The sequence below is a fragment of the Quercus lobata genome, chromosome 1 (assembly GCF_001633185.2).
Source record: "Quercus lobata isolate SW786 chromosome 1, ValleyOak3.0 Primary Assembly, whole genome shotgun sequence".
In the NCBI taxonomy this organism is placed as follows: domain Eukaryota; kingdom Viridiplantae; phylum Streptophyta; class Magnoliopsida; order Fagales; family Fagaceae; genus Quercus; species Quercus lobata.
The window spans coordinates 36,448,191-36,464,498 of NC_044904.1; the positions used below are offsets into that span (position 1 = coordinate 36,448,191).

The 16,308-nt window shown below is 35.0% G+C and overlaps 1 protein-coding gene across 2 annotated transcripts; it reads right to left on the bottom strand.

The window, feature by feature from the left end:
* Positions 1–444: 444 nt before the first annotated feature.
* Positions 445–12,322, bottom strand: LOC115988892 (V-type proton ATPase subunit a1). Of its 2 annotated transcripts, XM_031112529.1 has the most exons (18): positions 11,844–12,320; positions 10,681–10,725; positions 10,005–10,127; positions 9,715–9,822; positions 8,840–8,950; positions 8,529–8,702; positions 8,192–8,329; positions 7,726–7,833; positions 7,468–7,575; positions 7,185–7,333; positions 6,913–7,066; positions 6,092–6,252; positions 4,902–5,108; positions 4,627–4,810; positions 4,454–4,537; positions 2,857–3,050; positions 2,708–2,767; positions 445–1,163 (listed from the first exon to the last, which is right to left on the bottom strand). In XM_031112529.1, exons 1-18 carry the CDS (start codon positions 11,985–11,987, stop codon positions 959–961), a joined length of 2,457 nt encoding a protein of 818 aa, XP_030968389.1. In that variant the 5' UTR covers positions 11,988–12,320; the 3' UTR covers positions 445–958. The 2 variants fall into 2 exon arrangements, with proteins under 2 accessions (XP_030968389.1, XP_030968396.1); XM_031112536.1 differs by lacking the exons at positions 445–1,163; positions 2,708–2,767 and having other exon boundaries at positions 3,030–3,116; positions 11,844–12,322.
* Between the last annotated feature and the right edge of the window lie 3,986 nt (positions 12,323–16,308).

Genomic DNA, 16,308 nt, shown 5'->3' on the forward strand with positions numbered 1-16,308 from the left:
TTCTTAAATTTTATGCCAAATAAATTAAATAAGACAAGAGAAATGTTAACAGACACTACTGTACTTTAAGATTGATATATTGTGAAATCTATCAAATAAAAAATTAATATAAATTGATGAAAGGACTGACAATTTTTATGTCAGTAAAGTTAACTTTACTGACATAAAAATTGTTTGTTAACAGACACCTCCCATAAATTAAATATCCTACTTATGTGATGTCATATTGGCGCGTACAAAAGCATGCCACAACTAGTGACTACGCTACATGGCAGTCTGCAAAGCTTCACAATATCGTAGCAAGACTCAACTAGTCATGACACTCTAAAATTTTCGTCATCTCATTTCTTTTTTGACATCATCATTTATCATTTATGGATCATTAAAAAAAAATCATTTATCCTTTATAATGATGGTATGATATATTATAAATGGATCTCAAGCTGGTTGTAGGCAGATAGAATTAACTTGGATTATCTAAATAATAGATCCTTACAAAAATGGGGCTTAGTAGAACTGTGATTAACCAATACATTGAAAAATTACAAAGAATCCTAACAGAATCCAGCTTTTGTGTGTGTATACAAAATTTTGTAAACCTGCATATCCCCAAAAACCCAAAATCCAGGAATGCTGCATGTATCTCCAACTCATCTTTACAAAAAGCGAATCTAAGCCTTCAACCCCCAAAAAAATATTTCTTTTCATCTGAAAAAGAAGAGAATTATCTCTCAAAGGAAGGTTAAGCAGAACCTTTTTATGCAATAAATCCAAAGAATATGAGCCACGATTTTACTAAGTCAAAATCAAGCAGTGTTAGCAAAGCAGTGCCAATTCTTTGCCAGCCAAAACAGGACCAGTGTCCAATTAGGCTTCTTCTATTGTCGTAGATGCTCCCACCTCTCTATACTATATTTCTTTCCAGAACTAAAAGCAAAAGGATTTATGGATGGGTGAATTAATCCTCATCCTCAGTTAAGGAGGCAAAAGAGAAAGGTCTGAACTTGTAGCCATCACCATGATAAAACTTGTTTTGAAATTCCACCCAATGAAGACGCAGGGCATGAAGAAAAGCACTAAGAGTCTCCATCATGAGTAGAATAAAAGCAGTCGCAAAGGCAAAAACAGCTAGCCCCACTAACCGGATGACAATGTTGTCATACCTGTCATAACCATCCTTAATAATATCAAATACCGAGGAAAGAACAAGAAACATTAATTGCAAGTGTAGTATAGAGTACTATACAAATTACGTACAGAATGGTTAAAAAAACAGAGACATGAAAATGTTGTCAATCAACTATACCAAGTAGTAAGTTGTACCAGACTTTTTTGGAACTGTATTAATTTCAACGAAGAGACTGACAAATCAACAAATCCAAAATCAATATTAATCTCATGAACAATTTTAAACCAAAACAGGATCTTGATCAAAGTGATTCAATCAGTCCTACAAGGAAATCAAACCTGGATTCACGCTAACGCTCTATATCTAAACCACATTTCAATGTTTTACGTATGGCCTGTGCAAACTGTGTGGATGAGTTGCTCCAAATCATGCAATAGCAGAATGTATATAGTTAATCCCTACAGGAGTGAAATTGGATGCAGAGCAACATACAAAATGTGGGGAGTATCTTTTTTTTTTTTTTTTTTTTTTTGGATTTAAAGGAGGAAGGTTCTAAAGCTTCCCTAAACCCCCTCCCCCCTCTCTCTCTCTCTCCTCTCCCCAAAACTTTGGTGGGTTTTCAGTCTTATATGCCATGAGCCCAATGAAGAATCTGCATGTAATGGGGTCCTTTTTTGGGATGTGAGTTTCTTTATAGGGGTTTTTATGTTCGGGAATTGGAGGCTGTGTCGAGCTTCATGGATACCAAATGTGGCTCTTAGTAACGGGGTTTGGAGGATAAAATGAGCTGGAAATCAGATAGAAATAAGGGGTTCATGGTTAATGATTATTATAGTCTTCTAGTGGGCTCTAATGATTATTGTATTCCCTGGAAAAGCATTTGGAAGCAGAAGATCCCTTCTCGAGTGGCTCTTTTTCTGAACTGCTGCTTTGGGAAAATGCTTAACAATTGGCAATTTATGAAAAAGGAAGGCTTGGATATTGGATTGGTGTTATATGTGCAAGTGTAATGGTGAATCAATTGACCATCTCTTCCTTCATTGTCCGGTTGCTATGGATTTGTGGTCTATGATTTTGGGTTTGTTTGGAGTAAATTGGGTTATGCCGCAATCAATTATGGGTCTCCTAGCTTGCTGGCAAGGCTGGCTTGGTCGTCATCAAAATGGTCATATATGGATAATTGTTCCCTATTGTTTAATGTGGTGTCTTTGGAGGGAAAGAAAATAGTAGGTGTTTTGAAGAGAATGAGAGATCCATACAAGACCTCAAGTTATTTTTCTTTAAAACTTTATCGGATTGGTTGCTTGCTTTGTGAAACCAATCATTCTCTTCTTTTCTCGATTTTCTTGATTCTTGTAATTTTATACTTGATTTGTTGACCCCTATACACTCCCTGTGTACTAGGGTGTTCCTTTTTTTATACCAATAAAACTTATTACTACACAGGGTGTTCCTTTTTTTATACCAATAAAACTTATTACTTATCATAAAAAATAAATAAATATATAAATAAAAAGAGAGGAGAATGACGCAAAAAAAGATAGTTTCTTATGCAGCATTATAGAACTAAAAACTCACCCCCAGGCAAGGAGGAGGACTTTCTCATAGAAAACAGTCGACAATTCTGAGTGAGCTAAGCTGTAATAGCAGTAACAGACACCAATTAGATAATTATAGTAAATATCAAAGAAAGAAGTTAATGAAGATGAGTAAAATCCTGGCTGCACCTTAAAGCCCACAGTCGAAGATATGATGCCGTATTTGAAACAGCACCAAGAACAAACTCTATGGAGTGTATCATTTGGTGCACAAAGACCTCACTAAAATTAAACTCCTCATGATGTTGCCTTGCAGAGTCAGGTTCCACATCAAGATCCATCTCAGAGGTACCAAGAATGCCGTAGGCGCGGCCTTGGAATCTCTGGCAATATCATCAAGAAAAGTCAGCTTCAGTCTCAGATCTTCCCAAGCCCCTAAATTTTGTCTCCTTGACTCATATGAGTAAAATACTAGATGAGTGGAGATTCAAGGTCCACAGACCGATAGAGGATCATAGGGATTGAAATTAACAATTCATGAAGAAAAGTGACAAGCAAAGCATATTTCTTGAATAAATTCAGTTCTTTCCTAATTCTGTAAATACCAGTGACACTTAAGAAGAGCATGTAAAGGTTTAAAGTTATGTAAGGAGAAGCTCAAACCAAATCTTTATTCATACATTTTTTACTCTCCCACAGGAAGTTTCAGATGCGTCCGAAAACATGAGAAAACTAGCCTCTATCAATCATATGATGAAACAACGGTGCAAACACCAAATTAAAGCAGACTGATTTCATTGGTCCCGAATATGGGATTTAAATGATTTGAAGTTTATTTTATTTTGCTGGTTTAAGAGATAGTTATGATTTGATCTTCCGTCCTTGATTGATGTAAGCCCCAGTCAAAACATTATTGATATGTTGATTTTGATGAATGAACATGTTTCAGAAATTATCCATAGCTTGGTTGATGCCAGGTAAACTCTAGGTGGTGAAGCCTAAAGTTTTTCCTGCTCATGTTCATAATCCCTATATGTATTCCTTTGGTGTCTTTCTTCTCATGGTGTGTGACATTAGGAAAGACCTTGACTACGGATAATCTGAGGAAAAGAGGTATCATCATCATGGACAATTATCATCAAGCAGGAATCACTGGCCCATCCATAAAGGAGCTCTAAAATCAAATTTCCATTGTAATTTTCATAATGTATGAGTTGATGGACAAATGACTATTGATATCCCATCCATCATCCATGTAATAGTAGGTGCACATGATGAGTATGACATAGCTACCTAATCCAAAAGTGGGTCCAATACTTTGAGGAATTAAGAACGTCTTCTTTTGCATCGGAGGAATCTTATAATGAGTCATACAAGGGCACACACATTTACAAACTACTATTATGTTCAATTAATGGCCCAGCATGTAAACTAAAAAATCCAGTACTAAACAAGTGTGTTAAGGAACAATTATAAGCATAATTTTAAAATGAGCTAAACAACTGCAGATAATAGAGATTTTAAAGAAACGTATTCAGTTAAGCAGTGGGAATGATCTGGTATTACAACAAAAAAAATCAGGTCAAAACTGTCCACTTTTGAGGAAGAAAGATGCTTGTGATAACCATAATATATTTTTTTGTTCAATATTATAAAGTTCAAGATATCCAAAGGAATAAAAATAAAAAAATAAAAAATAATTTTAAAAAATATAAAAAGGGGCCTGTGGATAAGGCTATCATTTTGAACAGAAAAATAGATAAGGCAAGCAAATAAATGACAGTACCTCCGTGTGAAGCCTCTTCAAAATAAAAGGTTTTGGAAAAAGCATCCATGGAACTGCAATAAGAGCTAAAAGCAACAAAATAATCTGCAAGAGTTGAGCTTTAGTTATCGTCTAGAAGACTAGTAAATATAATTAAGTATACAGAGTGAGAAACAAAAGAGCACAGATTATACCTGAAGCGGTCTTTGGCCCCAAAATAACTGATTCTCACCAAGATTGTCAGTGGGACTCAAAAACATGTATATCATTACATGATAGAGGTCTGCCTGAGAACCAGTGCACCACTTTATGATGATAAGAAGTGAAAGATACCCGAAAAGGCTGTTAAGAAAGATCACCTGAGGCACAAACTGGTACCTACCAACAAGATGCAGAATAAGTTTGACTCTTGACTTTCCAAGGACGTAGGAAAGAGAGAAATAAAGGGAAGATGGAGGAGAAGACACACCTTATGTCCAGTGAGCTGCTAAAAAAACGTGCATTGAAGTAACTTAATATAATTCCTAAGTTCATCTGGACCACGCCCAACAAAATAGACATCTTCATTTTCAGAGAATTCAAGAAAGGCAGCTCCGAACGGCTTCCACGCCAACTGGGATCCACACCAAATGGGTATGCATCTTGGTATTTGACTAAGCCAACAGTGTACGCATCCCTGACCAGAAAAACAAAAGTAGATCATAGATTCAGATAATTGCACAGCTAAATTCCTCTTAAGTGAAAAAATATCCCAACAGATTATAAATAGCATAAAAAACTAAGAGCCTATATAAATACAAAGGGTGGATACTGAAGAGAAAAAGGCAATGCAAAAGAAAACAGGATATGCCTAAAAACTGATAAGAAAGTTTCAGAATAGATAAAGAATATGAAAAAATTGGATGATAAATAAATAAGAAAATTATTCTGAAAAAACTATCAAACTTAAAAGAAGTTATAACTTAATGCCAAACTTAATGATATTTAAAAGAGCCTTGTTGAGGGTTAAATAGCAGTGCAGTTTAAGATTCCTAGTATTGCAGCAATAGCAAAACCCCTAATTCACCATGGAAAGAACCAACATGCTATCTAATGAAAGCTCAAACTTGCACTCAACATGAGTCTCTCAACAACAATGAAAAATGACTATAATGTAACTTACAATGATTTAATTACAACCACTCATCAAGCATATATGTGCAACTTAGAAAGTTCTCCACTGCTTTATATATGCCTATGTGGACTTTTATTGGGATGGGATTTATGACAACAGCATCCCAAGTCCCAACATCACTGATTTGACTCTATCCATAAATGATTAGAGGTGTAAATACTAACACCTACAAGCACATCAACAAAGAAAAAAAATTCCTACAGGCACATGTTTATTTCAAAATTGAGATGCATAGCAACAACATTATAATTAAAAATAAAAAAAAAATAAAAAAATAAAAAAACTAAAGAGTTCTGCCTGAGAATTGCTACAAAATATGAGTGATTCAACATATATCTCCACTAAAACGATCCAAAGGCATAGACAAGATGCAAATAAAAAAAATATACTTTAGATAATATATGTTGAAGAACAAGAATGTTTGTAACTAACACCATTAGTTTTAGTTTATGCAAAAATTTGAGAAAGAAATAGATAAAACATACTTGCACGTAGTATCTCGGCATTTGTAAGCAGAACCACCAAATATGTGATAAGGAACCGAGAAGAATTCATTGTAAATCAACCCACAGTAAATTGAAAATAGTGACATCAAAAGAAGTACATAACGCCCACCAAATAGCATCTCCATAAAGCTTCCAAGTTTCTGCAGGAAGCATATATCAAAAAGGTAATAAGATTAACATGGTTAACACATTATTCCCTTTTTTCAAATGCAATTCCAGAAGCATAAAACATTAATGACTATACTTTTAGATAACATATTGACTTCAGGTATTTAAGTAAGAAAAATCACCACATAAGTAGTGATCATCAATGTCATCCATTTAAAAAATGGTTCAGCAGCATATTCTTTTTCTGGTGTTCCTCTCAAACAAAAGACATCAAAGCCATCATCTCTGTGCTGCTTATTAATACCCATATGCATGTTATTGCTATTATTACGTAACCTCCTACTAATTGTAGTAGAAACAATACTATTGACTGCCATCAAAGATGTGGAGATCAGTCATAATGATAGTTTTGTGGTTGCTATGACTGTCATGGTTGGGGTTCTAGCACTATTAATGATGCTTCTGAATCAAATAATGACATATATACTCAATAAAATCATTACCTATAAAAAGAATGCCTATTATTTTTGTACCAGCCTCTAGTAATCAATTATTTGTGATAAGGAAAAATTATAAGTTTATAACACACAAGATATCATGACTAACTTTCCTTTTTACTAAAGTAGGAACCTAAATCACATCAGTAGCTTCTTCTGAAAGAACACCTGTTTAAACTCCTAAAAAAAACATACCTGTGTACTAAGCTTACTTTCACGAGCTAAGAGAACTAATGCTCCCAGCAACAAGCATATTCCATGACCCCAATCCCCAAACATCACAGCAAAAAGAAATGGAAATGTAATAACAGTGTAAACTGTAGGATTTGCTTCTTGATATCCCGCGACACTGCCAAAAAATTGCTTTATTAGGTCTCTGATCAAAAAGGAAAAGGCCTGTCCAATATTAAATGATAGAGGCACAATCCAACCCTTTTTACCCATGATGAGTAGCATATTTGACTCACCCATATGCATCGACAATTTCCTGAAATGCATTTGTGAATTTGTTAGTTCTGAAATATGTGGGAGGTGATTCTACAGCATCCATCGTGTGAAATATAATGCCCACTTGTGAACTGCTATCAAATGTTGCACGTTGCAGTGCAGCCTGAATCTGTTGAGTCATTAAAAAAATAAATAAACCTATTAATTTGCAAAGGTCCTCTACAAGTAAAAACTTGCCGTAACTGTGGAGCATATTTTTAAACAAAACAAAATCAATACTAACGAGAAAGCAAAACAAGTTACCTGAGCCTTTGCAAATATAGGACACCAGCCCTCTCCAACAAGACATTTTTTTGTCACATCAAAATTTAGCATATTCAATGTATCATATACAGCTTTCTCCCTTCTTACCTGGGAAAGGATGGGAAGCATGAAGTAGTTATCAGTATCAAGATAATGCTAAATTACTCTCAAGCAACCATTACAATGAAGTTCAGAAAGTCCATAGAATCACCAATGACAGTAAAGAAGAAAAACAATCACTAAACACCTGAATCTTACCATGTTCATCCATTTCACCAGGTGCATGCCTATGGAAGTAAGGGCCTTATTTCGATGACGGATCCCAGCATCCAAAGTGGTCTCCAAATCAGAAAGACGTAATGAAACCTGCAACCAAAACCCCAAACTTATATCCAAAACAATAGAGTGGTCATTATTATTATATTCAATAACTACCAACTAAGCAAAATTAGGTGATAGTTGGGGAAAGGCAAACTTGAAATTAATTGAAGTTATTAACTTCTAAACACTCCAGAATATTATTACTATTATTATTGAATAAAGACTCATGACTCTGGATATCCTGAAAGTATAAAAACCAAATCATTTACAACAGTAGTGTATACTAAAACAAAACTGCAGCAGAATGATAAGTCACTACTAGTGAAGAAACCATAATGTCACTGTGAGCTTTAACTTTATTCCAATATATGGAAAGATAAAGAGTCCCCATCTGAGTACTTACTTCTCTAGTTATTTGCCTCTGCTTAGTAATATCTTCAGGAACAGGATAACAATTCGCCCCAAATGCTTCACAAATTTTAAGAATCTTTGTTCTTGCCTGCTCCCCTGAAAAAAAGACTACAAATACTGTTTTCTCAACCTGCAAAGGTCCAACTCACTGGAATAAGTAAGACTGAACAAGATAATTCAATTACTTGTTTCTTTTAAAGAAACAAGAACAATAAGTTCAGTACAAGAAGGGACATGGATGGAGAAAGCCAAGTGCTAAGAAGGAATAAAGTTCAAAACACGACAAAAAAATTATCAGAAAACTCAATGGTAATGAGATGGAAGAAAACCGTTTCACGTGATACAGGATCCACAATATCTTCATCTGCTGGTGCCTGATTGAAAAGCATATTGCCCCTCGTCGCACGAAACAACATCCTTTCAAATCTAAGAGCTTTGGATTTACATATAATCCCACTAATAAATCTCAAACCAGATTGGTCTGGTCTTCCAGGTCTCATCTCCTGTAAAATGAAGAATTTATGATATACACAAACATAGTAATAGCTTCTTCAGCAACACCCCCCCCCCCCCCCCCACCAAAAAAAAAAAAGTACACCAAAGAACAGAGCAAACATTATAAGGTGTAATGAATAAGTACCTGTTCAATTAATGACGATGTCTCAACATAGTCATTGTTTGAGTATACATTCTCATCTAATTCTCTTTCTGAAACTGCATGACTACCACTTGATACAAGAAAGTCTCCTGCCTAAAATTGCCCCCAAAAATCCATTTATGAAAAGGGGTGGGAAAAAAAGCATTCAATATTAGAATTCAAAAATGCAAAAGTTATAAATTATACCCTCCCCCCCCCCCCCCCTCCCAAAATAGAAGTCTTGAAGGGAAAAGTTACATAAACCAGTAAACAATATAGAATACTGGACAGAATATAGAAAGTGCAGATGCAAAATTATAGGCACTAGTACAACCAATAGAAAAAAAAAATATATATATATATATATATAAATAAAATAAAATAAATTGAATGCAAAACCAACCCCGTCTTAAGAAGAATGCTTAGCACTAGTGCATCATGTGAAGATCTAATCCAAACATTAGCCATTGCACCAAAAAAAGACAATAAATAATGGCAGTATTTCTCTCAACTATAAATATCCTTTGTAAAAGGAAAATATTTTTTTTAAGATAATAAGCAACAGGATAAGCCACCAGCCATGTAGCCTAGTAATATTTTTGCACCCAATAGATGATGTCAAAGGATTGGGTTTTCACCAGTCAAGTAAGAAAAATGGGGGTTGGAGATAGAATGTCATAGACACGTTATAGCTAACATAAGCCCACCCCACCCCCAAATTAAAAATAAATAAAATAAAATAAAAAGAAACTAAAAATAAAAAAGGCAAGAAACATAGTGGATAAGATGCTCCTAGCACAAAACTATTACTAAGTATTTACGTGTGTCTACGTGTGATTGTGTGCATGCACTTGTATATGTATATGCCAAGAAATCACCTTTTGCAATACTATCTTGAACTCCAGGAGCTCATTATACGATTGTCGAAGTTTCTCACTATTAGAGTTCATTTCAATTAGCTCATGCTCATGCTCAGCAAGCTGTATCTGGAATTATGAAAAAAACATATAATACACATTATTAGATTCCAACAAAGAGTGTTCCCTATAATAAGTTAAAAGCTTCATGCTTTGACTGACACCATAAAAAATTGAAGGCAAAGCCTTTTATAAATAAATAAATAAATCTCCCTCCCAGTTTAATAAGAGCAGTTTTTAGTGAAAATAACCTCTAATTCTTCCAGCTCAATATCGGGTTGCATAACAGGACGCATAGAAGATAGTAGATTGGCTTTACTAATTTGATCTTTAATGAATCGTAGCTTTCTTGACATCTCTGCACATCTCTTCACCTGTGAAAAGCTCTCAATTGAAGTTAGGACCATTCTAAACTATAAAAAATAGAACTAGAAATAATACCTAGATGATCAATGACTTCAACAAATCACCATTCAGTTGCAGACATAAGTTTAGGAGGTATAGGTTCCAGAGAAAAAACAATACTAATAAAATTTCTTTTCAAATACAAATTTTAAGGATTTTATCTTATGGAAATTGTTAGTAAAAGACATAAAATCAAAGCTTGATGTTAAAATGCTTATGTTTACCAATTCACTACTATAACACAACAAGCATGTAAAAACTAGCGCATGTTTCTTAACCTATTTACTGGAACTACCAACCTGTACATACAACACACTTACAATAAGAACTGGCTGCAGCAGGGATGGTTCATGCATCGGATACACATAATACCACCTCCTGCAGCAAACATCTCTAGAAGACCTACTAATGTGACAACTAATGTTTCGCACATTTGAGTTACCAAGATAAACCATAAGAAACACTTTGCAGTCTAAAACATGCAAACTGCAATAGTAACTTTAACAAGTGGTAAGTAGGTACCTGATTAGCAAATGTTCGTTGGAAAGGGCTTTTATCAGCATTTAACTGCCAAGAAAAGTAATATGAGCATTAGTGCATGTGATTAACAATTACCTGAATAGAGCATAAACTCCATTCAATACAACCACAAATGATCTTCAAAAGGCCCAAAACTGATTCCGCAAAACTAAATACAGCAGGAAACAAAAAGTTACAAGAAGAAAACCAATTTCTTGTAACATTTTGTTTTCTAATATCTCATAGAGCCTTTTTTTTTGGTAAGTAAGAAATTTTTATTAAAAGTTTAAAACAAGCTGGGAGACTCAACAGCAAGCAAACTACAAGAACGTATCCACGGCCAGTAAACCAGCACTACACAACTCCTAAAGACACATCAGGATCAGGGAAAGCTAGTATCCCAACCAAACACAAATACAAAGCCAATTGTACATACAGATCAGTAGCTAATCATAACAACCAAGAACCTCAGATCTAACAACTACTACTACTGCAAAACAGAGGAGGCAATTCTCCAATTGTTGCAGAGATCTCAGAATCCAAAAATTTTCCATTATGCTCAATTCGAATCCTCACTTTTCTCTCTATTCCTTCTAGAATCTGCTCTTCTGTACTAATGTTCCCATGATGAAGGACAGAACTTCTCAACTTCCATACCTGAATATCTGATCGAGCATTTATTCCAATCAAAAGGTACTTTCACGAAGATTGAGCTTGAATTCACTCAATCATGGACATTCCCATTTCATGCAATCCGAAATTAATACTAAGAATTCATGCCTCTGATACCATAACTAGATCCAACATATTATGAAATTCCTAGAGAATTAACTTTACCTTCAAAAATTGCCAACCAATACAATCAATGTTACTGACATCCACTTGTTGACAACAAATCCAAGTTCAATCACTACACATGCCTAAACAAATACACAATTCAACTCCAAATTCAAAAATCCTCTGTTCGATTACTAAGAAAATGAAGGAAACCAAAGCAATTGAAAGTTCCGATTGTGCTAAATCTACCAAACCCAAATCCTCAAAAAAATTAGACTTTCATTGCCATTTCTCATTCCCTCGGCAACCAAAACGAAAAAATGCCAATGCAAAAACACAAATTCGTGAAGAGACCGAGTCGGATCTGAGTCAAAAAGAAAAAAACTTACATCACGGAATTGGAGGAGGCCGAGTTCGCCGAGGTAAGAGACGGCTCGGTGAGAGGACTCGGCGGGGATGATGAGCTGGACAAGGGTCATCTTCTCGGAGCGCATCAGATCCATGGGGGGCAAGTTCTCTATGAACTTCTCCATAGTTCTAAATTTTCCCGGGAAACAAACAGAAATTGATTTTTTTTTGTCTTTTTTTTTGTGCTTTGACCGAGGATCGGAATTTTCTTTCAGATCTGAAACAGACTCTCTTTTATTCTATGTGTTTGCGTAACTAATTCTGTGTGTGTGAATTGAGGTGCGTGAGAGTGTGTGCATTTTGGTTTCAGTTTTCCCTTTTCTTTCTAGGCAATGCTAAAACATGCATCTGCCATTAGAATCGGAAAATTCGCATTTCTTTTCAAAGCTTATTGGATGGAAGTTGAAAAAAGAAAAAAATAAACGCACTTGTTCGTGGAAGAAACTCTTTTTTTCTTTTCTTTTTCTTTTTTTTTTAAGAGGTACCGAACTTGAAATTTTAGTGGGTGGGCCCGGTGAGACCAAGTTCGTTTCACGATTTAGTAATTTACGCTGTTTACCAGAAAAAACTTAAAAACAGCTATAAAATACAAACCGGATCTCACTTCAGAGTGTACCTATTTTCTAATATGCAGATCTGAAGATCATGAAAGTTGAAGCCTTAAAATACATAGCTCAAGAATGATTGCAAGCAATAAACAATGATTTTGCTTGCTTCAAATGCAACCAAAAAAAAAAAAAAAATCTGAAGTCAAAATGGTTTTTTTTTTTTTTTTTTAAGTCAAAATGGGTAATTACATAATTATTTAAATGTTCATTTTGGGCTAATTGTAATTGCCTAATTGGTGCTAATTTTTTTTATATTGACAAGTGTGTTAGGACTTAGGACTAGAGGGAAAAAAAAAAAAAAAAGATATGCTTTTGGCTCAAATTACAATTTTAGCAAACTAAAAAAAAATAAATAAAAATAAAGGAACTTTGTTTTGTTTGGTAGTATTCAAATTTTAAATCTTCCCTAATCTCATCCCATCAATTTGAACTTAAGTTGCAATAAAAAATAAATAAAAAAAACAACTTAAGTAAGATTCTTAGCAATAAATATTGATATTATGAATGGAATTAGTATTTTAAATAACCTTAAACATTCCTTTCTTTCCCTCAAGCGTTTATTGCACGTTTAGCTTAGCTTTCTATTCAAAGATTATTTGTTTATTTGTTAAAATTAATAAAAATACAATTATACTTAATTGGTAACAGGATTTTTTTTTTTTTCAAAAAAAGTATAAAAACAATTTTCAAAAAAATGAACTTGAAATTAGTTTTCAAATAATAATTTTTATATTATACATGTTTGGCTCCCACTTTTAAGAACAATATTTTAAATACTAATAATAAAAAATAATTTTTTTGGAGACCATTTTTATTTTTAAGATTTTAAAAAATATATATTTACAAAAAAGTAAGATGAAGAATCTGTAGATTACTTTTCTTTGTGGATAATGATAAGAGAATAGAGTTCATCATGTATATAGTATTTTTTTTTTAATGATAAGTCTCAAATTTGAAGTGCGAGAATTCTTTTTACGATAAAGATAAACTCCTTAATTTAAAAGACAAAAAATTTTGGACAAATATGTGGGGTCTATTGTTTTCAATTTATTTACAACTATATCATTAAAAATATTTTCTGTATCCTGAAAACACCCCCTTAGCCATTTTCAAAATCCTGTTTAAAACTAGGAAAATATGATACAATTTTTTAAAAATTGTATTTAGAAAATATTAGCCAAATAATAAATTCAAGTGTGAGACCTACTATTTTATGGATTGCAAAACAAAAAATTATATTTAAATACTCTTACCGAACAAGCCCTTAAAAAACTGCACTATTTCACATAAATTAACAAGTGAAAAAACTAGAGGGTAAAAAAAAACTAATCCAAACTCAATCTACTTTTTTCCTTTATAGGAAATTAAATCATACTATTTGCTCCTTTGTGTGCATTAATGTTATTTTGTCTCCACCGAGTTATCATTGATTTATTAGTATTATTATTATTGATATCCTTGTCACTGCAATTAGAAATTCATGAATAATACACCATTTAATTTTCTATCACCAAAAAAAAATAAATAAATAAATAAATACACAATTTAATTTGGGCATTTCGCCGCGATTGCCTAACAGCTAAAGTCAACAATATAAGACCTTAGGCCTGTATGAACAATTCAAATGTGGTCCCCTCTCTCTCTCTCTAGAGCATCCCAAGGGCAAGGAGGTTACTAAATTGACAAAAAAAAAGTCAATTTAGCAACCCATTCTCCAAAATTGTGTGGCTACAGCAAAAACAAGTTAACTAGCAGCTTACTGTAGCTTAAACTCAAAATAAAATAAAAAATTAATGTGGGTTGTTAAAAAAAAAAGTTGTATTTTAATGTGCTGATGATGGTTATGGTTGTTGTTTATTATATTAAATATATTATTTTATTGTATTATTTATATTATTTTAATATATTAAATGTAAGGACACGATTTTAGTGACGAACCTAAACAGTATTGGGTTCGTACGTAAAAAGCCCAGACAATATGATTTGTAGAGCGTGGGCGTAAAGAACTAAGTTAACTGTGGTATCTACCTCCAAGATTTACCCTCAAGCCCGTTTAAGGTTTTAGAGTTGGTATAACGAACGTCTTTCTTTAGTGACTAGTAAAACTCTCTCCCTTTCCCTTCTTACTTTCTTCTCTCTCGTTCTCTCCGTTTCTTTTTCTTCTCCTTTCTCTTTTTCCCGATCCCCCCTTTTTCATGTTCTTCTTTTAGTTTATATATCTCCCTTGGCGCTCCATCCTCGCCACACACGTGTAGGTTGGGTTCGGAGGATTTCTTTCTGTCCCATCTGGCACCTCCTGGAACTTCCTCTAGGCAGCTGTAAGGCTGCTTCCCCACTGTTCAGGTATCACTTCCACATTAATGCGGCCAGAGAGTTGGTTGAGAGGTCATTAATGCGGAGGTAGCTGTAGCCTCAGATATTTGTTTGCCTTATCTCTTTCATCTTTAGTCGGATACTCTATCCTTTGAGATGACTAAATTCTGAAATTTGATCGCAACGAGACCACGTCTTGATCGTCCTCGGACGCGATCGTCCTCGGACGCGTTCTGCCGAGGACGATGGTGTCCTCGGACGGGTATATGGCCTCCGATGGGCCACTGGCCCAACAATCTTGAACCCATTCTGAATCCTAAAGGCCTATTAATCGAATGATCCCCACAATAGCCCCTCAAAATCCTACTTTTCGACTCTTCAGGAGAAGAGGTGGATTTTGACGTCATAAGCCTGCACCTGTGCGCGTTTTAGGGCATGCCCCTGACGCTTCAGCACCCCGGTTTTGGTAGCATTAAATTCTGACAACTCTCTTGTCTCCCACGTTCGACGGTGAGATCCAAATCTAACGGTAGGGGGCTTCTCTTGTTTTGTGAGAGGGAATTTTACCGCTCACAACCTTCACATGACTATAAAGGCGCTCCCAAATCTAACCTGCACCTTGTCCTTAATGGTTACGTGGTTCCAGAGTTTATACATTGAACCTGCCTTCTTCCAGTCTTCACTGTTCTCCTGGCGACTACAAATAATCATACGTTGTCCGAGGTCCTTCCTTTGAACCTGTAAGTTCCCTTGAAGCTTTTGCCATTGTTTTTTCTACACCAAAAAGTTTTTTCTCTACTTAGTCTCTTTAGAAAAATGGGGAAACAGAGGAATCCATTTCGGTGTCTCGTCGACTCCGAGGAGGGTATTAGAAACTTCCGCTTGAAGTACAATATCCCACCAACGGTAGGGATGAGGTATGCAGCCCAAGGGGAGTGGGTTGACGCCAGGCAAACCGGGGAAGTGGTTATCCCCATGATCGCCTTTATTGAAGGAGGGATGACCATCCCCATGAGTAGTATCACTAGGAGTTACCTTAATTTCTTTAGGCTATCCCCCACCCAATGTGCTCCCAATATGTTTAGGGTTCTGGGAAGTACAGACGCTCTGAATCAGAGAATGGGTTTAAATTTATCCCATCACGACGTGAATTGGGTGTACAGCCTCCACCGCCTAGCTGACCAGGACTACTATCTCAAGTCGAGATTTCTTGAAGTAAGGTTAATTCAGTGCCTCCCTACTTCAAATAAGCACCTAAAAGAAGATTTCCTCATTTTATCTGGGGAATGGCATGATGGTCTATCTTGCCCGACAGTGGAGGGAACACCAGGTGGGTGCGGAGTTATAGACCTATGCTACTTAGCTCATGATCACATTTTAATTACCTTTATTACTTTCGCGTCTTACAACTTTTAACTTTAAAAATCAACGGTTTTGTAGACAGACGCTACACGAAGCCCAATCTCAGATTGGTCAATAAAGCGAGCCTGGACAGATTATTAAGAGCTGAAATATATGTGAACGA